Source organism: Suncus etruscus, chromosome 20, assembly GCF_024139225.1.
Source record: "Suncus etruscus isolate mSunEtr1 chromosome 20, mSunEtr1.pri.cur, whole genome shotgun sequence".
Classification (NCBI taxonomy): domain Eukaryota; kingdom Metazoa; phylum Chordata; class Mammalia; order Eulipotyphla; family Soricidae; genus Suncus; species Suncus etruscus.
In genome coordinates this window covers 43,963,906-43,986,165 of record NC_064867.1, presented here as the reverse complement: position 1 = coordinate 43,986,165, position 22,260 = coordinate 43,963,906, and the positions used below count along the sequence as shown (strand labels likewise).

The following is a 22,260-nucleotide window of genomic DNA, read 5'->3' as shown; positions in this document are numbered from 1 at the left end:
GGATGCCGGGATTCAAACCACCATCCTTCTGCATGCAAGGCAAACGTCTTACCTCCATGCTATCTCTTCGGCCACAAAGGAAACAAGTTAAGTTGGGAGGAAAAAAGGCCATTCCCAGCTTTAGTCTTAGGAAAGGGAGGAAGTACAAAAGTCCACCATCCCTATGCCCCTTCCTCCAAGAGGTTAGATAAACAAAGACTGCCATGTTTTCCATTTGCCTTTCAACTTTAATTCCCTCCCTGCTCCAGTTTTCAAAAAAAATAAATTCACCAGAAAATAAATTCATCAAAACACAAGGAAGCTCAAAGAGCCATGGCGAGCCAGCCCAAGATCAGCAGGCTTCCGCCCACAGGGGCCAAAGGCTGGATGCTGGAGTTTCCAGTCAGACCTTGATAGTAAAAACTGGTGCAGAACAAGGTGGTCCCGGAGACTAGTAGTAATCCAGCCTAAAGAAAATACAAGGCAGAATCAAAAGCTAGTAAGAACAGGGGAGGTGGAAAGAGGGGCTCATGGGGTTTGATCAAGAGTTTGGGCAAAGAGCAACAGTTACCCAGAGGGGTTTTCTGCAAGCAGGGACCCCTAGCAGGGCCAGACTGTGCAAGAAGTGGTACTGGTTGGCCTTGCCATAAAGCTGCAAAAAGAAAAAGAGAGAAAGAGACGAGTGGAGACTTCCTAAGTAATGCAGAAAAATGGATCTCCTGGACAAATAAAGGACAAAATCAGAAATAAATAAATAAAGGACACAAGTTCTTCGAATGCTACGTCCAAGGCCCGCTCTGTCCCTCCTCCCTCAAGAACCCTGGGTACCCCAGCAGAACTCCTGCCTTGCTATCCTCAGGGTCTCCCAACTTGCTCCAGAACCTGATCAGAGTTGGGGACCCCCCCAAAAAAAAGCAGTTTACTTCACCTCCTTCCCGTAGGCATCTGGGAACTGGGCACCTGCAGAAAAATAAAACGTGAAAGTTAGCAATTTGGAGGGGCTGAGGCGATCATAGCATGCAGTCGACCCGGGTTCGATCCCTGACATCCCCTATGGTCCCCTCAAACCTGGCAGGAGTGATTTCTGAGTGCAGAGCCAGGAGGAACCCCTGGGCACCTTCGGGTGTGAACCCCCCCCCAAATGAGCAATTTCACACAAATTTCCTAAGGGGTGACCTAAGGAAAATGGGAACCCCCCAGGGAATTTTGGAATGGGCGATTTATATACAAATAAATATATAAAGATATTTATACATATAGATATATATTTAAAATATGTTTTTTAAATAAGAAGCATCAGGACCCAAAAGTGGGGTGCAGAATTTTGGAAGGGTTATTATTATTTTGGATTTTGGGTCACACCTGAAGGTACTCAGGGGTTCCTCCTGGCTCTGCGCTCAGAAATCGCTCCTGGCTTCAGGGGAGCATGTGGGATGCCGGGGATCGAACCAGCGACCTTCTGCATGCAAGGCAAACGCCCTACCTCCATGCTATCCTCCCGCCCAAGGAAGGATTAAGGTCGAGGGGCAGCAGGACGCCAGATCCCCGAGGTCGAACCCCCAACACCTACCGTGCGCCCCGTAAGTCGCCAAGCCCAAGGCCCCGGCTCCCGACAGGGCGCCCAGGCGGCGGAAACCCATCCCTGGGGCGGCCATGGCCCTAAGTGGTCACGTGACGCGCGGCTCGGAGCCCGCCCCTCCCTCCCGCGAGACGCCGGCCAATCACGGCCTTGCATGCAAATAAGCCCCCACAAGCCGCCCAATCCCGACCGCGCTCCTTCCGGCGTCACTCCCGTCCTCGCGCTTTTTTGTGAAGTCTTAGCTGATTGGTGAAGACGTTTGGCGGGGCGGGGCGAAGACACGGAAACCAATCAGGAGCGGTGGGCGGGGCGAGTCGCGGATGGCGTCACGGATTGGCTCGCTTCCAGGCGGCTCGCAGCGGCTAAACGCAGGGAACCCGCGCGGAACCCCGCCCCTCCTTTGAGCGTCAAACCGCACGCACCCAAGGGGGCGTGTCCAACCACTAGACCACGCCCACTTCCTTGAAGTACACGCCATTCAGCCAATGGATTCTCCCTGCCTGCGGGATGCCCCGCCCCTCTCTTCAGCTTCAAGCCGGACGCGCTCCCAACAGGGTGTGGCCACACGAAACCACGCCCACTCCCTGTCACTGAATAGCCCCGCCCCTTTCTGTCGTCACTCTCTCGCCTCAGTCAAACCGGCCCTCTCCCACAGGGGCGTGGCCGATAACCCCGCCCACTGCTGTGAAGGACCCGCCTCCCAGACAATGGCCCGTCCCGTCTTTCCTCATACATGCTACGACTCCCCTAACGGGGCGTGGCCACACTTTAAGCCCCGCCCACTCATCTGAAGGACCTGCTTCTCAGCCAATGGCAACGCCGTCTCCCGAGAGGAGCCCCGCCCCTTTCTTGCCTCTCACATGCGTCCTCAAATTCGAACCGGACACAACCCTCGAATGGGGCGTGGCCAAACACTAAATCACGCCCACTCCCCCTGAACGACCCGCCTCCCAGCCAATGGCTCCGCCCTCTCCTCAGGATGCCCCGCCCCTTTCTCTCCTCCCACTCGCAGATTCGAACGGGACGCACTCCCCAAGGGGCGTGACCAATGGCTAAGTCCCGCCCACTTCCCTAAAGCACCCGCCTCCCAGCCAGTGGCCCCGCCCTCTCGTCGGGATGCCCCGCCCATTTCTTGCCTCTTCTCGTTCGAAGCAGACGCACTCCTTCCCACGGGGCGTGGCCGACCTCTAAGCCCCGCCCCTTCGCCTCAGAAACCCCGCCCGCTGCCTTGATGGACACGCCTCGCGGCCAATGGGTCGTCCTCTCGGCGAGGCCCCGCCCCTCGAGGTCCGGCCTCCCGCGCCCCGACCTCCAGACCCGGGGCGGTGGGCTCTGAGGGGACGCTCGGCCCGCCCGTTCCCCTCGGCGCGGACTGACTGGCTGCGCTGCGCGGCCGGGGCGCTTCCCGGCGAGGGGCGGGCGGGCGAGGGCTGCGAGGCCGGCGGGGGCGGGGGCGGGGGCGCGGCGGCGCGGTGACGCGCGCCCGGGGCTGCTGCTGCTGCTGCTGCTGCTGCTGCTGCTGCTGCTGCTGCTGCTGCTGCTGCTGCTGCTGCTGCTGCGGCTGCTCGGCCGGCGGCTCCTCACTCCTCGCTCCTCGCTCCTCGCTCCTCGCTCCTCGCTCCTCGCCGCTCGCCCGCTCGCTCGCTCCGGCGCCACCGAGGGAGGGACTCGGGCTGCGAGGGACGCGGGGCGGGCGGGCCGGCCCGGGCGAGCGGGCCTCGCGGCCGCCGCTGAAGCCCTCCTCCGCCGCGCCTCGCTCTGCCCCTGCCCGGCCCGGGAAGCCACGCGATCCCGCCCGCCCGCCCCTCCCCCGGCGGGACCCACTCGATCACCCCCTTTTTGGGATCCACTCGATCATCCCCCTTGGGGGGATCTACGCGATCACCCCCCTTTTTTCTCGGGACCCACTGGATCATCCCCGACCCCCCTCTGGGGTGGACCCACTCGATCATCCCCATCCCTCTCGGAGATCCACTCGATCGTCCCCCTCCCCCGGCGATCTACTCGATCACCCCCCGACCCCTTTTGGGGGGATCCACTCGGTCCCTCTCCCCTCCCTCCTCCCCGAGGATTCCGGCTGGATCCCTGCCTCTGCACCGCGGATCCCTCCGGTCCTGTCGCGCGCCGCCAGGTGCTGCCAGGCCCCGGAGCGAGTCGTGAAGCCCTCTGCCCCCTCCCGCTCAGCTCTCTTAGGATCCACTGCGGGGATCCCTGCTCCCGGCCCCGAGCCTTCTCTGCCTTCTCTGCCTCCTCCTCCTCCTCCCCGCCTGGGGATCCACTGGATCCCGGCCCCGCCCCCCGGGGCTGGGCGACCCCTCGCCCCTCGCCCCCTCCCCTCCCCTCCCCTTCCCTCCCCCGCCGGGCGAGCGAGGCGCTGCGGGATCTTGGGGCCCCGAGGCCGCCGCCCCCTCCCCAGCGCGCCCGCCCGGAGCCCTGGATGGAGGCGCCACGGCCCCGGGGCTGAGCCAGGTAGGAGCCTCGCGGGGCTGCGGGGTCCCCTCTGCCCGGCCTGCCCGGTGCGCGCGTCCGCCTGGGGATGCTCTGCCCGCTCGCTCGCTCGCTTGCTTGCATGATCTCTCTCTCTCTCTCTCTCTCTCTCTCTCTCTCTCTCTCTCTCTCTCTCTCTCTCTCTCTCTCTCTCTCTCTCTCTCTCTCTCTCTCTCTCTCTCTCTCTCTCTCTCTCTGCGTCTCCGTCTCTTTGTCTCTGCCTCTCCCGGCCCATGAATGATCCTTTGAACGGCCCACAGACCCCGTGTGTTCCCGGCTCCCCTCCCCCGCGCCCCTGCCCGGCCAGGCCGGCCTCCCCGCCGCAGGGAGGGGATGGGGGGCTGCCCTGGCTTCCCCCCGCACCCCAACTCTCCCTGGGCTGGGAAGGGCAGCCGGGCCTGGACGGCCATGGAGAGAGAGCGAGAGAGCACAGGGATGGAGAGAAGGGAGCAAGAAGATGTCAGGGCAGGCAGAGAGAGGAGAGGAGGAGAGGGAAGGAAGGGAGAGAGGGAGAGAGAGAGAGAGAAAATGGGGGAGACTGGGGGAAAGGAGAGGGAGGGAGGGAGAGAAGCAGAGGGGCCGGAGGGAGAAAGCTGGGGACCGGATTGGAAGAGAGGGCGCCCTGATAGATGATGGAAGGAAGATGGAAAGGTGGAAGGAAGGAAGGAAGGAAGGAAGGAAGGAAGGAAGGAAGGAAGGAAGGAAGGAAGGCAGAAGGAAAGAAGAAAGGAAGGCAGAAGGAAAGAAGAAAGGAAGGAAGGAAGGAAGGAAGGAAGGAAGGAAGGAAGGAAGGAAGGAAGGAAGGAAGGCAGGCAGGCAGAAGCCAAGCAAGCCGGGCTGCAAGAGGCCAGCCGGCTCCGAGGGAGCGAGGTGGAGGGGGAAGGCTCCAGTGGGAGTGCAGAAGAGAGAGAGAGAGGTGACTAGGAAGGAGGGGGCCAGGGCCCCCCAGAGTATCTCTCCCTCCCAAGCAGGAGAAGGCCGGAGTGGAGGGAGCCAGTCCTGGGGGCTCAGCCCGTCATGTCATGGGCAGGCAGGAGACATCCCGGGGAGTCAGCCTCCAAGCCCACCCCGGAGGTGATTCAGGGGGGGACAGGACCGTAAGAGGGCCCCAAGAGAGAGAGGGAGAGGGCTTGAGTGTCTGTGTGTGTTCGGGGGACGGACGCCCATGTCCTCATCTCTGGAATAAATTGACACCTGCAGAGAGCCACCCGCGGACTGGCGCCTGGCTCTGAAAACCCCGCGTCAGCAAACAGCTCTGGCTGGCTTTGGGGGGGGGGGTAGGAGGGAGACACGACAGAGTGGAGGGGGGCCCCCTGGCTGAAATGAATGGCCGGGGTGTCTGCTTCTGTGGGCCCAGCTCTTCCCTCGTCAGGCCCCTGCCTGGATGCCCCGAGCATCCTCCAGCTTGTGGGAAGGCTGGCAAGGGGATGGGAGGAGATTAGCTAGCTGGGATAGGATGGAAGGAAAGAAAGCAAGCAAGAAAGCGGGGTTTGCCCCCCAAGAAACGACGCGGGCCCGGTGGCCTGGCAGGGAACAGGAGTGTCCGGAGTCCCATGGCTGTTTCACATTGCGGGAAGGGGTTGCCACCCGTGGGTGACGCCTCACAGGCCCCTCAAAGATCTACCTCATCACCCCTCTTTCCCAGCCAGAGGTTTGGAACTGGAACTAGCTTCTGACCGGCCTGCAGTTGGCCAGGGGCCAGTCTACCCCCAATCTCCCACTTCCCTCCACATCCAGACTTCTCCCTCCTGGCAAAGGTTAAGAGGAAACTCTAGCACTCTTAGCACTCTGACCCGTGTTTCTGCTTCTCCCCCCACCCATGCCCTAGATGGACCCCCATCACCAAGCCAACCCCTTCCCCTCTTTCTCCAGATACCCCCTTCCAGGGTTAGAGCTGTAGCCCGTTACCGAGGTAACATTGCGGGCTGCATCCCGTCGCCCGGCAACCAACTGCAGGATCATGCATATGTCCCCCGGATTTGCCCCTCCAACCAGTATCCCCTCCCCGCTCCAGCCCTTCTCGAGGCATCTTCACTTCTGCATGAAGAAATTAAGTGGTCCTGGGTTGGGGGAACGGGTCCCCTGAGCGTCACAAACGCTTCGGGCACGGGAGAGGGAGAGGGAGGAAGAGACGCAGGGTTTTTGTGCGGTCCCAGAAGAAGGGCCCGAGTCTGGCCTGGGTTTGGGGGTTCAGCGGCACAAAATTACAGCCCGGGGATAATTAACACGTATAAACAAATCCACCACTTCCTGCTAATTAATGACTGGGTATTTTTATTTTCTCTTCCTTGGCTACCTCATCCCTCCTCGGAAGGTGGGAACTGGGACTCCGGAGGCCCTGGGAGGGATAAAGTAGATGATGGAAGGAGGCCGGCTCAGGTTGGGGTCCTCCTTCCACCCTAGTTCTGCCCGAAACTTTTATTCCCTCTTCACCCCATCCTCTGCTTTTTCTCTCTGCGTTCCTACCGAGGGGAGCAGGCCGCTGGGGTGGAGGCAGGTCTCGGGTCCAGTGGGTGGAAGAAAGGGGCAGTTTGGTCTGAATTCCAAGTCACTAACCGCTTGTCTCTTCTGTCTCCCCATTCCCATCCGTCTGCCTGTCCGTCCATCCAATTTCCCTTCCCTTTTCCCATCTTTCTGTCCGTCCGTCTGTGTGTCTGCCTGCCTGTCATGTCTGTCTCTTGCATCCCCGGGCCCCCCAGGTGTTGGGCTTGACCTCCCCCCACTTTTTTCCCTTTCCCCACCCCTGGGCCCCTCCATGGAGAGGAACAGACCGCCTCTCCTTCCAGTCTAACCCAGGTCCTTCCTTCCCCGCCCGCCCTCCTCCCTCCTCTCCCGGCCCCCTCCTCCCTCCTGGGGCCAGGGGGGCCTCCCTCCCTCTCCCCCCCTTCTCCCTCTCTCCGAGGGGGGGTCCCGGGGAGGGAGGGGGGGACCCCCCGATCAGCATGTGGCTCCTGGCACTGTGTCTGGTGGGGCTGGCGGGGGCTCAACGGGGAGGAGCAGGTCCCAGCAGCCTCGGTGCCCCCCTGAGCAGTCCCAACCTGGGCAGCCTCGGGGAGGACCGCTACCCTGTGGTGACCACGGCCTATGGGCGCGTGCGTGGCGTGCGGCGCGAACTCAACAACGAGATCCTGGGCCCAGTCGTGCAGTTCTTGGGCGTGCCCTACGCCACACCACCCTTGGGTGCCCGCCGCTTCCAGCCGCCCGAGGCCCCGGCCTCCTGGCCAGGCGTGCGCAACGCCACCACCCTGCCACCCGCCTGCCCGCAGAACCTGCACGGGGCTCTGCCCGCCATCATGCTGCCCGTGTGGTTCACCGACAACCTGGAGGCAGCCGCCACCTACGTGCAGAACCAAAGCGAGGACTGCCTGTACCTCAACCTCTACGTGCCCACCGAGGACGGTAAGGGCGTGGACACCAGGCCCGGCACCCCCGGGATGCAGCCCGCAAAATGTCCATAGACAGACGCTCCCCTGCACTGGTGCGGCCCCTTGGCCGGGAGCTGGGCTCAGGTGGGGACAGGGAGGGGTTGCGGGTCCCTGCCAGCTCTGTGGACCCTCTGTGGGTGGTGGGGATGTGCCCTCTATGCCTGCCAAGAAAGAATCCCAGAGAACACTTCTGAACAGCGGGCACTGGGCACGTAGAGTGGCCCCTGAAGGCAAGGCGGTGTGGCAACCTCTACGCCCTCCCCACGCCCACTCTGTCCTCCCTCTCACCCCAGGCTCGCATTTGTCTCTGGCCAAGGACCCACATTCACTGCAGCTACACCTCAAGGACAATACAGGTTTTTCCTTTTCCCCAGACCAGCATAAGCAAACTTACGTCTGTCATAGCATAGGTAGACGCCTCACACCCAAGCTTGATGCTTCCTCCTTCCCCAGGACCTTCTGTCGCTTACTGCTCTCGGACCCTGAAGGATCTGGGTAGTTCCTCCCCAGGGGGGTCTTTGCACTCACAGCATAGCTCCTGCTTCCCTGCCAGAAGACATTTTTGAGGCCGTGAACCCATCAGTGAACTTTCTGGGTCACTTGAGCTCAGCTCACAGATTGCAGCCTGCTCCTCCTGGACAGGATCTGTCCGATCGGAACACTCTGCCTCTTGATGGGAAAGAAACCTAGCCAGCCAACAGGCCCTGTGTTCTTTTAATACATAGTAGCATTGCAAAGCTCTCCAGCACCTTTTCAGAGGTCAGCCCCTCAGATCATTTCCCAACAAAGTTACACACAGAGCCAGATCCCCTTGAGATAGAGTCCACACCATTAGCACCCACATCATGTACTCAAGTCCTCCGACAGACCAAGAATCTCAGTTACCCAACACTCATGGACCCAACTGACTGATAGACACAATGACAGTGTGTCCTGGCATCCCACGTGCCACAGTTTTCAGTACCTTTAGGCAGCGTATGCCCTGCACAGCTCTAAAATGATCACCTATCACCCTATCACCCACATATCCATGTTCTCCGGTATCCCAAGGTACAGTTCGTGTTCCTGAGAACACTTACCACATAGAATCCAGACTGGAATGATGGTGTAGTGGGGAAGGTGCTTGCCTTGCACGTGGTCGTCCTAACACCACATATTGGTCTCCAGCCCCACCAACAAGAATGCCTGAACGTAGAAACAGGAGTGAGCTCTGAAGGGCCAGAGTGATACTACAGCAGGCAGAGTGTTTGCCATGCATGCAAAGTGTTTGACTTAGGTTCGATCCCTGGCACCCAGATGGTCCCCAAGCCTACCAGGAGTAACTCCTGAGCACAGTGCCAAGAGTAACCCCACCAGGCATACAGGAGTGAATACCACCAGCTGTGCTCTCCCCCCAAAAAAAACCAGGAGTGACCTCTGAGCACTTCTAAGTGTGGCCCCAAACCCCTTAGCCGAAAATGGAATGCATATTCGAGTCACTGCACCTAGACTATGCTCTTCAGCAAGCCAGTCATACCAGTCAATACTTCTTTTTCTTTTTTGGTTTTTGGGCCACACCCGTTTGACACTCAGGGGTTACTCCTGGCTATGCGCTCAGAAATCACTCCTGGCTTGGGGGGACCATATGGGACGCCAGGGATCCAACCGCGGTCCATCCTACGCTGGCGCTTGCCAGGCAGACACCTTACCTCTAGCGCCACCTTCCCGGCCCCAATACTTCTTATCATTTGTTTTGTAAATAATTTTTTTTCATCTCCCGTTTCCCTAGGATCTAACCAGGCCTTCACAAAAGGCAAAGCTCTGTCACTGAGCTATATATCCATGACACCACCAACAATTCTCAAACATTGCTTTCCCTAACTCATATTAGAGATCATCTGTCCCTCCCTCAGGTACCTTTAGGTATGTAGCACACATAGCAACCCTACGCTCCACCTACAGATCTTGTACTCCCGTTCCTCCGTCCCTGTGCTCAGAATCCTTGCCTAGCTATCACAGAAAAACCCAGGCACCCACTCGAGTCTTTTCCCACACTGTTACCGACTATCCACCTCAGCAACGCACCAACTCCCCTGACTACCACTCTCATTGGAAAGCTGTGCCTCCTAGAGGTCCCCAGACATTTTGCACGGAAGCATCATCTACTCTGATCCCACTCAGATTCCAAGCACCTTAATGGACTACTGATACAGCACAGTCCACAGTCCTTCCCTCGGGGGCCCCCTCTGCCCGAAAACCATCTTCTCCACACCCTTTCCATGAGCTATCTACTCTAGTGCCTGCCCTCTGGCTGTAACTCACACAGCCCAGTGTTTCCACTTCGACTGTTCCATCAAAATGTGGTCCTTGGTAGGTTTTCTCATCTCAACCCCCCTAACTTCTACTTAGCATTTCTTTTTTTTTTTTTTTTTTTTTTTTTTTTGGTTTTTGGGCCACACCCTGTGACACTCAGGGGTTACTCCTGGCTATGCGCTCAGAAGTTGCTCCTGGCTTCTTGGGGGACCATATGGGACGCCGGGGGATCGAACCGCGGTCCATCCTAGGCTAGCGCAGGCAAGGCAGGCACCTTACCTCCAGCGCCACCGCCCGGCCCCTCTACTTAGCATTTATCACCAATGGACAGCCCACCCACCGTCTCCCCATAAATGGTCTACCTCACCGCCATACCACCCTCGGCCACACCTTCACTTGCTGTGTTGGGCTACCACTTGCTGTGGGCCTGACCAGGGCCTGATAGAGTTCAAAGTGATGTCACTAAGTCTTCCTAGGATCTCTTGGGTGGGAGACGTTGGCTCCAGCTCAGACACACACCTACACTGAATAGTCACCTGTATCCCCGTCCCCTACTGACTTCATGGCTGTCCTTTCCCCTTCCTGCCACAGAGACTTGAGTCCCAATCCAGTAGGCCTCCATGGGGCCCTCTTGACCGCAGAGGAGAATGTGCCTTCACCAGGCTGGTCTCCATGCTGTTAAGGAGAAACCAATCAGCCTGAAGACAGCTCCTTAGGCCTCTGGGTTCTAGTTCTTCTCAGACTATCCCTCCATTTGAAGGAAGCCTCCAGTGGAACTCAGGGCCCGTTGTGGAGGGGCAAGGGCCCATCTCTGACTATGGGGACAGTTTGTTCCTCTTAATACCTCCTGGAATCCTAGGTTCAGGACACAGTGTTCCCTCTTCCCTCTTTGTGCACTGGACCTACACTAGGGGAGGGGGGCTTTTTGGCCTCCCAGCAGGGGGTTGGGGTGGTACTGGTGCCCTTGGTGGGAAGTTTATTTACCATTTGTGGGGATGGAAAGGGGAGGCAAACAGTCTGGAGCGAGGAGGGTGAAGCGGGCGGGTAGAGGGTTTGCAGAGGGAAGAGGAGTGGAGGGCAAGACCTGATGACCCCTTTCCCTGCTTGGACCCACATTGGGGAGCTTGGGTGAGAAGCCAGGCCTATGAATGTGGTGAAAGGGGAATAAATGCAGGTGGGGCGAGAGGCAAGGGAGGCAGGCAGGCAGCCCTGGTGGACCTAGCTGCAGCCCTCTAGTGAGGAGCTGAGGGCTTGCCGGACTCTCAGTTCAGCTGGGACGAGGGGTTGGGATGGGGTCTGTCTCCTGAGCCCCTTCCTACCCTCTGCCCTCCAGATGGTCCAGAGGGAAGCAGAGTCCTGGCGCTGCTGCAACCCGTCCGCCCTAGAGCCTGGGGGAGCAGGCTGGGTTGGGGCTCCAGCAGTCTCCCCACCTCCTACCCCCCACCTCTAACACTTTTCATTTCCAGCAATTAGCAAACACTTTGACAACCAAGTCCTTTCCAGCCCAGTCAAGTGTCTTAAGAGAGGCCTCAGCCCATTCAGGCCCCCCACCCCGCCAATTGAGCCTTTTCTTTGGGGCATGACTTTTTCCGGGGAGGGGAACAAAATTGGGTTGTAGAAACGTTTTTCTCTTTTCTTGGTTACTTTTTCTTGCACAAAATTTTGCTTTTTTTGGCTATAATTTTTTCTGCCCCCCCAACCCCTCCCCTTTTCTGCTCTCTCTCCTCCCCTCCCCATTTACCACCTTCCTTGACCCCCCATCTTTCCCCACAAAATTGTCCTTTTTTCTCTGTTTTGTGTTCCCGGTCTTAGGTCCGCTCACAAAAAAACGTGACGAGGCGACGCTCAATCCGCCAGACACAGGTAGATTAAAAAACCCCCGCTGCTGCATGTGATTGCTGAAAGAGGACAACCCTAACTAAGCCCCCAGCCCTCAGGCCCCTCGTTGGTTCTCCCAACTAAAAATGAAAAAGAAAAGAAAAGAAAAAATTTTAAAAATTGGAATAAAGAATCACGAAAACGGCAAACAAAATTTGAACCATGTTGGACCCACTAGAATATCTGCGAGAGAAGCCCAACACGGCGGGAAAAAAAAGTGGAAAAAAAATTGGAATGTCAAAAACCAAAAGAATTGGATAAAAATGGTTAGGGCCTGCACAGAAATTTGGACTGTTTTGAACTGTGAAACAGTAGCTTGAGAAAAAAGCAATTTTAATATGGAGCAAACAACATTTGACAAAAAAAAATTTTCAGTTGGCAAATTGACTACACAATCGAAACATTCGAAGCCTGCTACAATTTCCAAAAGCCTGTCAGACACAGAAAAAAAAAAAAAAACAAAAACAAGCATTTGAAACAAATTAAGGAATTTGGAAATTTTTAAAAACAGGGCCCAATATCTTGAATACCTCAAAATTTTGGGAAAAATGTGGAAAGAATTTTTCTCTTTTTTTCTTTTTTTCCAAAACTGGAACTTTTTTTTTTCTTTTCTTGTTGACTTTGCCCCGAGAGCTTCTTGCTTTTTGGTTGTTGTTTTTTCTTTCTTCTTCTTGATCCTGTTTTTTTTTTTTTGTTGTTGGTTTTGAATTCTTGTTGTCCCTGGCCCCCTTCCGGCTCCTTCCCTTTCTGACTTCCCCTCCCTGCCCACCCCCCCAACCCGACCCCTCTATGGGAATGGAGTTGCTGGATGGGGAGATTGTGAGAACTGAGGACTTTGAGGACAAGGCTTTGAAGGGAAGAAATTGTTGGAAGTCAATGGAGATTGGGGGCAAGGAAGAACAGGATTTAGAGAGGACACAGGAGGGCACAGCCTGCCTAGGAGCTCCTGGGGAAGGACAAGCCAGGGTGATGTGATGATAAAGGTCCTGAGAGACAGGAGGCAGGAAGTTATCTGAGTGACTTTTTTGATGCCTGGAAGGAGGAAAATTCTAGCAACACAAGAGAGGCAAGCAGAAGCCTATCCAGAAAGGCCAGGCCCTGACTTGTTTGCAGAGTACCGCGGCAAGGAAATTAGAGTTAAGAAAGAGGAGGGCTTGTGGGCCAAGTGATCCCAGCCCTGACACTCTGGTTGAATCATGAAGGGCAGCAGGAGGGAATTTATTATAGTCTTGGGGACCTGAGAAAGCCTTCTCTGACTCTTCCTCTTCTGGACTAAGGCACTCCCCAGTCCACACTGGAGAGACCACATGTGTTACGGGCTGCTTTGGAGACACAGCTAGAGAAGGGTCCATTGCAGAGCTCAGCGCTCAGGCCAGTCTGGGGATGCTCCGAGGCTAGGAAACTGTACCCTGGCTTCGTTCTGGAGATTCTTTCCCACCCTGCCTCCTCCTGACATCGTAATTAGGATGGGGGTTGCCATGGTAACTGGGGAGGTGACCTAGAAAGGAATTAGGACGGGGAGAAGACCAAACCTAAACCCCTAGGGACCCAAGGACCTGGCATCCCCGCAACCACGGGCCAGACTCCCACATGCAGGTGGAACCTAAAGGCTGGGCCTGAGAAAATGCCAGGGCCCTCCAAGCTTCTCTTGCTCCAGTTCTAGACTTGGGCGCTCGCTCTTCCTTTAAGCAGAAAGGACCTTAGGAGGAGGAAAGGGGGTTCCCTTGACCTGGTAGATAACCTGCGGAGGCCCAACTCCAGCTCCCCGCTCCTTTAGTTTCATGGAAGTTCTGGGCTTTTGGAGAAATGCTGCCTGGCAGGCTGGCAGGAGCTAGGGTTAGCTAGGGGGAGGGGAGGGGGGAATCCGGTCTTGCCCCCCAGGGATGGGAGTGACTTGTTCTCTGAGCTCCTGTCTGGTCCTCATCAGGCCTACGCGCTGGACAGTGCTGCTTTTGGATTGACTGTGTCCTTGTCCTCCCCCCTCCCCACTTGCCCCTCCCTCCCTGCGCAGATATCCGGGACTCTGGGAAGAAGCCCGTGATGCTCTTCCTGCACGGCGGCTCCTACATGGAGGGCACCGGAAACATGTTCGATGGCTCTGTCCTGGCTGCCTATGGCAACGTCATTGTAGCCACACTCAACTACCGGCTTGGGGTGCTCGGTGAGGGTGGGAGCCAACTCTGAGGGCTGGAGTCTCAAGGGGGTGGCGGGTGGGGGCTGGCAAGGGGTGCCTCTAAACCCAGAAACAGCAGAATGGCCTCTCGGTCGCACCTAGATGCCCCACGCGGGGCAGGGCATTGGGCACCCCCAAGAACTCCCTTTTCCCTCTGCCCTCAGGTTTCCTCAGCACCGGGGACCAGGCCGCAAAAGGCAACTACGGGCTCCTGGATCAAATTCAGGCCCTGCGCTGGCTCAGCGAAAACATCGCTCACTTCGGGGGTGACCCAGAGCGCATCACCATCTTCGGGTCCGGGGCAGGGGCCTCCTGTGTCAACCTTCTGATCCTGTCTCACCACTCGGAAGGTATCGGCCGCCTTCTCCACCTGCCTTCCTCCCTTGCCCCTTGGCGCTGATTAGCAGAGCCCAGCCTGAAGCCTGCGTGTCCCCTAGGGCTGTTCCAGAAGGCTATTGCCCAGAGTGGCACCGCCATCTCCAGCTGGTCCGTCAACTACCAGCCGCTCAAGTACACGCGTCTGCTGGCGGCCAAGGTGGGCTGTGACCGGGAGGACAGTGCTGAAGCTGTGGAGTGTCTGCGCCGGAAGCCTTCCCGGGAGCTGGTGGACCAGGACGTTCAGCCCGCCCGGTACGAGGGTGGGAGAGGACCCGGTCCAGGACATCACTGTATTAGTGACCAGGAGGTTGGAAAATGACAGGTACCCACCAGCTTTCCGTGTGGAAAGAAACATGGGCTTCAGGCTTGTTTGGCAGCCATTGCTTTGCTCAGAAGTCTTGCCTGAGCTGGAGAGATAGCATAGCAGGTAAGAAGTTGCTTTGCATCACTGTCGACCTGGGTTTGATCCCTGAAACCATTTATTTGGCACCCCAAATGTCGCTAGGAGTGATTCCTGAGCAGAGAGCCAGTAAGCCATGAGCACTGCGAGGTGTGGCCCAAAAGCACTCCCCTCTCCCCAAAAAAGCCTTCCTAAGCAAAGGTGCCTCCCCTGAGAAAGTTTAGCACTCTGAATTGCTTTAGGGGAAACCTGCCAAGTGGCCAAGGGCCACCAACAGGTGAGGTTTGAACCAGGGGAAAGGCTGTCATTGGCCCAGGGGGAGGGAGTATGCAAGACCATGAACCATGAAGCGGGACCTGGTACCCATGTGACCAGGAATAAGTCACTTTGCTCCTCTGGACCTCAGTCTCTTCATTTGTAAAATGGCAGTCTGCTAAGCCAGAGGCAGGTCAGAATGGACTGGCCTTGAGAAAGATACAGATAACATCCTCTGCCCCAAGTCTACTTAAGGGCACAGGGGCTTAAGGTTTTAATGAGGAGGGTGACAAGAGGCAGCGTTCCTTCACTTTCAGCAGTCTGACCCCAAAGAAAGCAGGCTTCAAGAAGGGGCCCTGGGCCGGAGAGATAGCACAGTGGTAGGGCGTTTGCCTTTCATGCAGCTGACCCAGGACGGATGGTGGTTCAAATCCCGACACCCCATATGGTCTCCCGAGCCTGTGAGGAGAGATTTTTTGAGCAAAGAGTCAGGAATAACTCCTGAGCACCGCCAGATATGACCCCAAAACAAAACAAAAAGGGACCTTGTCTCTAATGGCAAGCTAAACCTGGATTCTGTAATGAACCAGGCGGTGAAATCTGACCCCTTCTCCCCAGCTACCACATTGCCTTTGGACCCGTGGTGGATGGCGACGTTGTCCCCGACGACCCCGAGATCCTCATGCAGCAGGGAGAGTTCCTCAACTACGACATGCTCATCGGTGTCAACCAAGGCGAAGGCCTCAAGTTCGTCGAGGATTCCGCGGAGAGCGAGGACGGCGTGTCCGCCAGCGCCTTCGACTTCACCGTCTCCAACTTTGTGGACAACCTGTACGGCTACCCCGAGGGCAAGGACGTGCTGCGCGAGACCATCAAGTTCATGTACACGGACTGGGCCGACCGTGACAACGGCGAGATGCGGCGCAAGACCCTGCTGGCACTCTTCACTGACCACCAGTGGGTGGCACCGGCTGTGGCCACTGCCAAGCTGCACGCTGACTACCAGTCCCCCGTCTATTTTTACACCTTCTACCACCACTGCCAGGCTGAGGGCCGGCCGGAGTGGGCGGACGCAGCGCACGGAGATGAGCTACCCTACGTCTTCGGTGTGCCCATGGTGGGCGCCACCGACCTCTTCCCCTGCAACTTCTCCAAGAATGACGTCATGCTCAGCGCTGTGGTCATGACTTACTGGACCAATTTCGCCAAGACCGGGTGAGGGCCGGTGGGGGGCTGGTGGCACGGGCTGGGAGGGGTACTCTGGCAGGCGAACACTGCCGCCCCCTTCCTCCTCGCTCGCACACGCTGCCATCCTTCTTCCACTTGGTTGCTCTCTCTTCCTTTCTTCCTAAATCTCCAACACCCACCGGATACTTCCTCCAGGCCAGACTCTGGGGATGTGCTGGAGACCAGAGCTCTGTTCCTTCAGGGCTTGGCTCCAGCTCTGTCTCCTTCCTTCTTGCCCCTCCTCTCTCTCTCTCTAACTGATCTGATCCAGCAGAATCTAGCTGGGTGTGTGTGTCCATTCTGTGGCTGCGTTTGTTCCCTGCCCACCAATCCATTGCTCCTCTCCCTTTCTCTCCATTCTCTGTTTTTCTCTTTCCTTTTTGTTGTGGATCCCCCTCCACTATCCTGTTTTGCTGGTCGCAGGGAGTTAAGGATGGCACACACCCATCAGTGCTCAGGGCTTACTCTTGGTTCTGTGCAGGGATCCCCCATTCCTGGTGGGGACCAAGGCTCAAACCCAGGGCGGCCAAGTCAAGGCAAGCGCTAGTCCCGCCTGTGCCTAGCCTCCTCTTACCTGTGTCTTCATCTTGGAGTCTCACTGCTGGCTCTCTCTCTGTTTCTCTGTCTCTCTGCATCCAGTTTGGACTCTTACTTCTCTGGCTTCCTGTCTCCCTGGCTCTCTGTCTGTCGTTCTGCCTGTTCCATCCCCACCCCAGGGCCACTGGAGCTTCGCCCTCACTGCTCTTTCCCTTCTCCCTCCAGCGACCCCAACCAGCCGGTGCCGCAGGACACCAAGTTCATCCACACCAAGCCCAACCGCTTCGAGGAGGTGGTGTGGAGCAAGTTCAACAGCAAGGAGAAGCAATACCTGCACATCGGGCTGAAGCCGCGCGTGCGGGACAACTACCGCGCCAACAAGGTGGCCTTCTGGCTGGAGCTGGTGCCGCACCTGCACAACCTGCACACGGAGCTCTTCACCACCACCACGCGCCTGCCGCCCTACACCACCCGGTGGCCGCCTCGCCCGCCCCCCGGGGCCCCCGGCACCCGCCGGCCCCCGCTGCCCGCCACCCTGCCGCCGGAGCCCGAGCCCGAGCCGGGACCCAGGGCCTACGACCGCTTCCCCGGGGACTCGCGAGACTACTCCACGGAGCTCAGCGTCACCGTGGCGGTGGGTGCCTCCCTCCTCTTCCTCAACATCCTCGCCTTTGCCGCCCTCTACTACAAGAGGGACCGGCGGCAGGAGCTGCGATGCCGGCGGCTCAGCCCACCCGGGGGCTCGGGCTCAGGCGTGCCCGGAGCGGGCCCCTTGCTCCCTGCTGCCGGCCGGGAGCTGCCGCCCGAGGAGGAGCTGGTGTCCCTGCAGCTGAAGCGGGGTGGGGGCGTCGGGGCGGACCCTGCCGAGGCCCTGCGCCCGGCCTGCCCACCCGACTACAGCCTGGCCCTGCGCCGAGCACCAGACGACGTGCCTCTCTTGGCCCCTGGGGCCCTGACCCTGCTGCCCAGTGGCCTCGGACCGCCCCCGCCGCCGCCCCCTTCCCTCCACCCTTTCGGGCCCTTCCCTCCCCCTCCTCCCACTGCTACCAGCCACAACAACACGCTCTCGCACCCCCACTCCACCACGCGGGTATAGGGGCCAGCTCGGGGAGGCCCCCTCCCCAGCCCTGCAGCCCACCGGCAGGAACACCGCCTGGAAGGCAGGGAGGACGATGTGGCTTGCAAGAGGCTCTCTCACTCGTGCCAAGGAGCGCCAGGTGGACTGGGCTTCCTCTCCGGACGTGTTCTGCCCACCAGGGAGGCCCGCTCTCCTCTGGGCCTGGGCCTTGGCCTTCGAACACCTGAGGGGTGCTTCCCCGCATTGGGACGCCAGTCTTGGGTGTATGGAAATGTGGAAGGATCGCCCCTGAGGTGTGCTTTCTCATCCGGGGGGGTGTGTTTTCCCATGTGCAGGGCGAGGTTTTTTTTTGCCGCCCTGGACACATGTTGGCCCCCTCAAAAATTTCTGCGGGGATTTGTATCCCAGAATCCTGTTCCCTCATGCCTTCTCCCACCTCCCTCCTCCTCCTCCTCCTCCTCCCCACCCCATGGAGACCCCAAAAGTGGTGTGTGCTCACACCCTGGGCCACCAGACAGCATAGGGTGATGCCTGGGAAATGGCAAGGAAATCAGCCCCCTCTCTGCCCCACAGCACCCTCCACCCTGGCAAAGCATGTTTTACAGCCCCCTGAGCCCCCCCGACCCTGTGGGACAAGTCCAAGGAAACAAGTTCTCCAGGTGACACGTATTTCCCCAAGGTGGGGGAAGGAGGGAGCCGGAGGGAATCCAAGCATCCCTTTAGTGCCGGGGAATTGTCTTCCCATGCATCCGGGGAGCACTTCTCGGAATGAAAACATGGTTTTGCATGTGGATGTGTGTTTTCCCATGCAGACGATCCTTTCTCTCCAGCACTTCCCTCTGCACACACCCACTGGCCTCTGGCTCAGCACTTAATTCTTCCTCACACGGCGTGAGGGAGCACACTTGAAGCTGAGAGGTGAGGGGGGTATCGGACCCTGAGCTGAGGGGTCTGCCCCACTTCCCACCAGAGCTACTGAGTGGCAGGGGGTGCATGTTGACCAAAGCCCTCATGGGGTCTGAGGACAGCCTTCCCCTAGGTCCTCAGACCGCTGCTCATTTGTGACACTGGGTAGGTTTGAGGTGGGAAGAGTCCCGAGAGTGCCAGGAATTCCCTCAAACCTGGGCCAGGGCATAGCAACGAGGGGGCTGGTGGGGAGGGGATGGCAGCTAAAGGGGTCCCGCCCGTGTCTCATCGAGTCGCACTCCTCAGTTTTCTCCATATTCCCTTTCACCTTCGGATGCCTTCCCATCCTGGTGTCCCACCAGCTTCTCTCTTGACGGCCCGTCCCCTTCTTTGACCTGCCCTCCTCAGTCACTGGGGCTGAGGAGAGGGAGTGAAGGGCAGGGTGAAAGGTTTCACAGGACAGGCAGACACAGAATGAAGTCCTTGTGTTGAGGAGCAGAAAGCTCAGGCAGAAACCAGCAGAGAACTGGGAGTGATGACATGGTACCTGCCTGGGACTGAGGAGAAAGCATTGTCAGAGTCTCTGGTGACTCTGGTTGCTGTCAGGGAGGCTTATAAGGGGTAAGAATGGAGGAGAGATGCCTGCTGGTGTCGGGTGGGTTTGTTAGTGCCAAACAAGTTGGGACTGGCGTGCTGTCTTCCACTGACACCTACATCCAGAATCCCTGGCCTTGGCTCCCCAGAACTTTGCCTCCTGATTTTCCCTTCTCCCACTTCTGCCCATGGAAGCATAGTTTGTCTCTGACCCTTCCCCTGCCTGGTTTAGCTCCCTCCAAACAGCCATGCCCTTTACATGCTAGGGATCTGGGCCCTGAACCCTGTCAGACAGATGGCCCCCCAAAAATGGGTCGTGGGAATGGGCTAGGGGACCCCATGATTCAGCCACGGACTCCAATGCCCAGTTCCTCCCTCTCTCTCCAGAACAATTCCTTGACAATCCTATGTCCTCCCCACCCCTTCGCAGCTCTGTACACATTTTTAAACCTGGCAAAAGATAAGAGACTATTGTAAATATAAAAGTTTAACTGTTGCTTGTGCCTGCTGTAATCTTAGCAGATGGAGGGGGGCCTCAAAGGCAGGGAGAATGAGTTTGAGCACACAGCCCTCTGTAGTCAACAGAGAAAAGGGAGGGCCCAGAGAGATAGCACAGCGGTGTTTGCCTTGCAAGCAGCCAATCCAGAACCAAAGGCGGTTGGTTCGAATTCCGGTGTCCCATAGGGTCCCCGTGCCTGCCAGGAGCTATTTCTGAGCAGACAGCCAGGAGTAACCCCTGAGCAACACCGGGTGTGGCCCAAAAACGAAAAAATTTAAAAAAAAAAAAAAGAAACAGAAAAGGGAAAAGTTGGTTTTGGGCTAAGGGTGTTTTACCTCAAGACACAGGAATAGCAGGTTGAGGGGCCAGAGATATAGCATGGAGGTAAGGCATTTGCCTTTCATGCAGAAGGTCATTGGTTCAAATCCCGAGCTTGCCAGGAGTGATTTCTGAACATAGAGCCAAGAGGAACCCCTGAGCACTGCTGGGTGTGACCCAAAGGAGAAAAAAAAAAAAAAAAAGAACAGCAGGTTGAGGGGCTGGGAGCTGGGAGATAGCACATCGGTAAGGCGTTAGCCTCGCAAGCAGCTGATCCAGGATGGACGGTGGTTCGAATCCCAGCATCCCATATGGTCCCTTGAGCCTGCCAGGAGCAATTTCTGAGTATAGAGCCAGGAGTAACCCCTGACCCCTGAGCGCTGCCGGATGTGACCCAAAACCCAAAAAATAAATCAATGCATACATAAATAAATAAAATAATAGTCCTTAAAAAAATAAGGTAGCTCAAGGCATGAAATGTAAAGGATTGACCTAGCAACTGGTCCCAAGCTGGAAGGCCCACTATGGGCCTAGCTTTTTTTTTTGTTTTGTTTTGTTTTGAGGGGTCACACCCAGCAACACTCAGGGATTACTCCTGGCTCTACACTCAGAATTCGCTCCTGGAAGCTCGGGGGACGATATGGGATGCCAGGATTCAAACCACCGTCCTTCTGCATGCAAAGCAAACAAGCGCCTTGCCTCCATGCTATCTCTCCAGCCCCCATGGGCCTATCTTGACACATTATGAGGGCAGGTCCTACGATCATTGTGACCCGCTTACCCCCAGGAGTTTCTGGGACAAGTAGGAAACAGTCCAGTGGGCTTGGGGGCCAAGGGGCCCACAGGTCCAAGAGACCTCCATTGCCATGGCTGAAAGGCCCCAACCCCGGTGGACTTCCTGTCACAATCCCTACCCCAACAATTGCCAGGACCTAGGCAACTCCATCCTGCTGCTCTTGGGCCTCATCATCTGCATTAACATTGGCATCAATATGGTTACACTGGTCAGCGTGGGGCCAGGCGGGAGGGTGCCCGTTGGAGGGCTGAGGGAGCCATGCCTGGCGGTGACCAGGGCCTTCCTAGGGTCATTGTGTCTCCTCCTACCTAGCTCTGGCACAGACTCCGTGGCTTCTTACACCAAATGTTCCATATTATTTGTGAGAAAGGTAAGTAGAGACCGAGGGTGAGGGTGGAGGAAAGGAAGAAACCCAGTGAGCTAGCAAGTCCCAGCCCTAGACTGACCCCTTCCCCTTCGATTCCCCCTCAGACCATAGCTTAGCTGTGTGGTGTCTTTCCCCACACCTTGCCTCTCTAACCCAGAGCAGCCAGCTTCTCACCTCTCCCCAATCCACAGAAGTTAAGACTTCCCCATCTGAGAAGCAGCAGCCCTCGAAGATCTCCCCTGAACTCCACCTTCGGTGTACCTTGGATCCTGTGAAAATGACTGTGACCCCTCCACTCACTCGCCGCTGTCGTCACCATCCAGGCTCTCTGCACCATCCCAGAGCTCAGGTCCCTGACACTGAGGAGGAGACAGAAGAGGACAAGGAGAAGCCCTCACATCTACCACACCCGGCCTTCTGTTCCCACAACTGGCCTGGCCTCCAGGACTGGGGAGGCTACCAAACCACCAAGGGATTCTGGGGTCCCTGGGACCCAAATACTGCCGAGCCACATAACCAAGCTGTTCATTTCCAGCAGACTGTAGTGGAGAGGACCCCCAAAACAAATATGCAGACAGAACTGGGCCTGCAGGCCTATGTTTATCCTGTGAACCCCCCACCTCCATATCCCAGAGACGCAAGCCACAATAACAATGGAGGGGGGCCAGCAGAAGGGTTGTGTGCTGAGGCAGAGCAGGAGCCCTGTTCGTCAGCCCCACCGGTCTTGCCCCCCAACCAGGGCCCAGCGTTTGTGCCCGAGATTCCCCCCCGCTGCCGCTCCTCGGCTCGAATCGAGTATGATGCCCTCGACGTGAGGCGGCGGCTGCGGGAGCTGGCCCGGGAGGTGGAGATCATCAACCACTGTTACCCAATGGCCTCTGAATCCAGCGCAGTTAAAGTTGGGGCACACCATCCTGATAGACGACTGGGAGAATAAAAAAGAGGAGGCAATTGGTGGTGATGTGGGGAGTCTTGGCTGGGGGCAGGGCTACATGAAACCCAGTTACCAAAGAAATGATCCATCTCTCTGATAGCAGGACCTAGTTTTTTTAGGAACCGTATTGACCTTTGAACCTCACTGGACCCTGTCAG

At 57.5% G+C, this 22,260-nt stretch overlaps 3 protein-coding genes across 4 annotated transcripts; 2 read left to right on the top strand and 1 right to left on the bottom strand.

Moving 5' to 3' along the window:
* Nucleotides 1–206: 206 nt before the first annotated feature.
* Nucleotides 207–1,644, bottom strand: TMEM256 (transmembrane protein 256). Its single transcript, XM_049766179.1, has 4 exons — nucleotides 1,550–1,644; nucleotides 908–939; nucleotides 551–631; nucleotides 207–446 (listed from the first exon to the last, which is right to left on the bottom strand). Exons 1-4 carry the CDS (start codon nucleotides 1,632–1,634, stop codon nucleotides 303–305), a joined length of 342 nt encoding a protein of 113 aa, XP_049622136.1. The 5' UTR covers nucleotides 1,635–1,644; the 3' UTR covers nucleotides 207–302.
* Nucleotides 1,645–3,947: 2,303 nt separating this feature from the next.
* NLGN2 (neuroligin 2) lies at nucleotides 3,948–19,650 on the top strand. Of its 2 annotated transcripts, XM_049766159.1 has the most exons (8): nucleotides 3,948–4,027; nucleotides 6,745–7,444; nucleotides 11,575–11,625; nucleotides 13,652–13,801; nucleotides 13,978–14,163; nucleotides 14,251–14,443; nucleotides 15,465–16,061; nucleotides 16,836–19,650. In XM_049766159.1, exons 2-8 carry the CDS (start codon nucleotides 6,988–6,990, stop codon nucleotides 17,704–17,706), a joined length of 2,505 nt encoding a protein of 834 aa, XP_049622116.1. In that variant the 5' UTR covers nucleotides 3,948–4,027; nucleotides 6,745–6,987; the 3' UTR covers nucleotides 17,707–19,650. The 2 variants fall into 2 exon arrangements, with proteins under 2 accessions (XP_049622116.1, XP_049622117.1); XM_049766160.1 differs by lacking the exon at nucleotides 11,575–11,625.
* SPEM1 (spermatid maturation 1) lies at nucleotides 19,130–22,105 on the top strand. The gene is made up of 4 exons (XM_049766122.1): nucleotides 19,130–19,195; nucleotides 20,851–21,009; nucleotides 21,114–21,171; nucleotides 21,360–22,105. The coding sequence occupies exons 1-4, from the start codon at nucleotides 19,130–19,132 to the stop codon at nucleotides 22,103–22,105; spliced, it is 1,029 nt and encodes a 342-aa protein (XP_049622079.1).
* The last annotated feature ends 155 nt before the right edge of the window (nucleotides 22,106–22,260 follow it).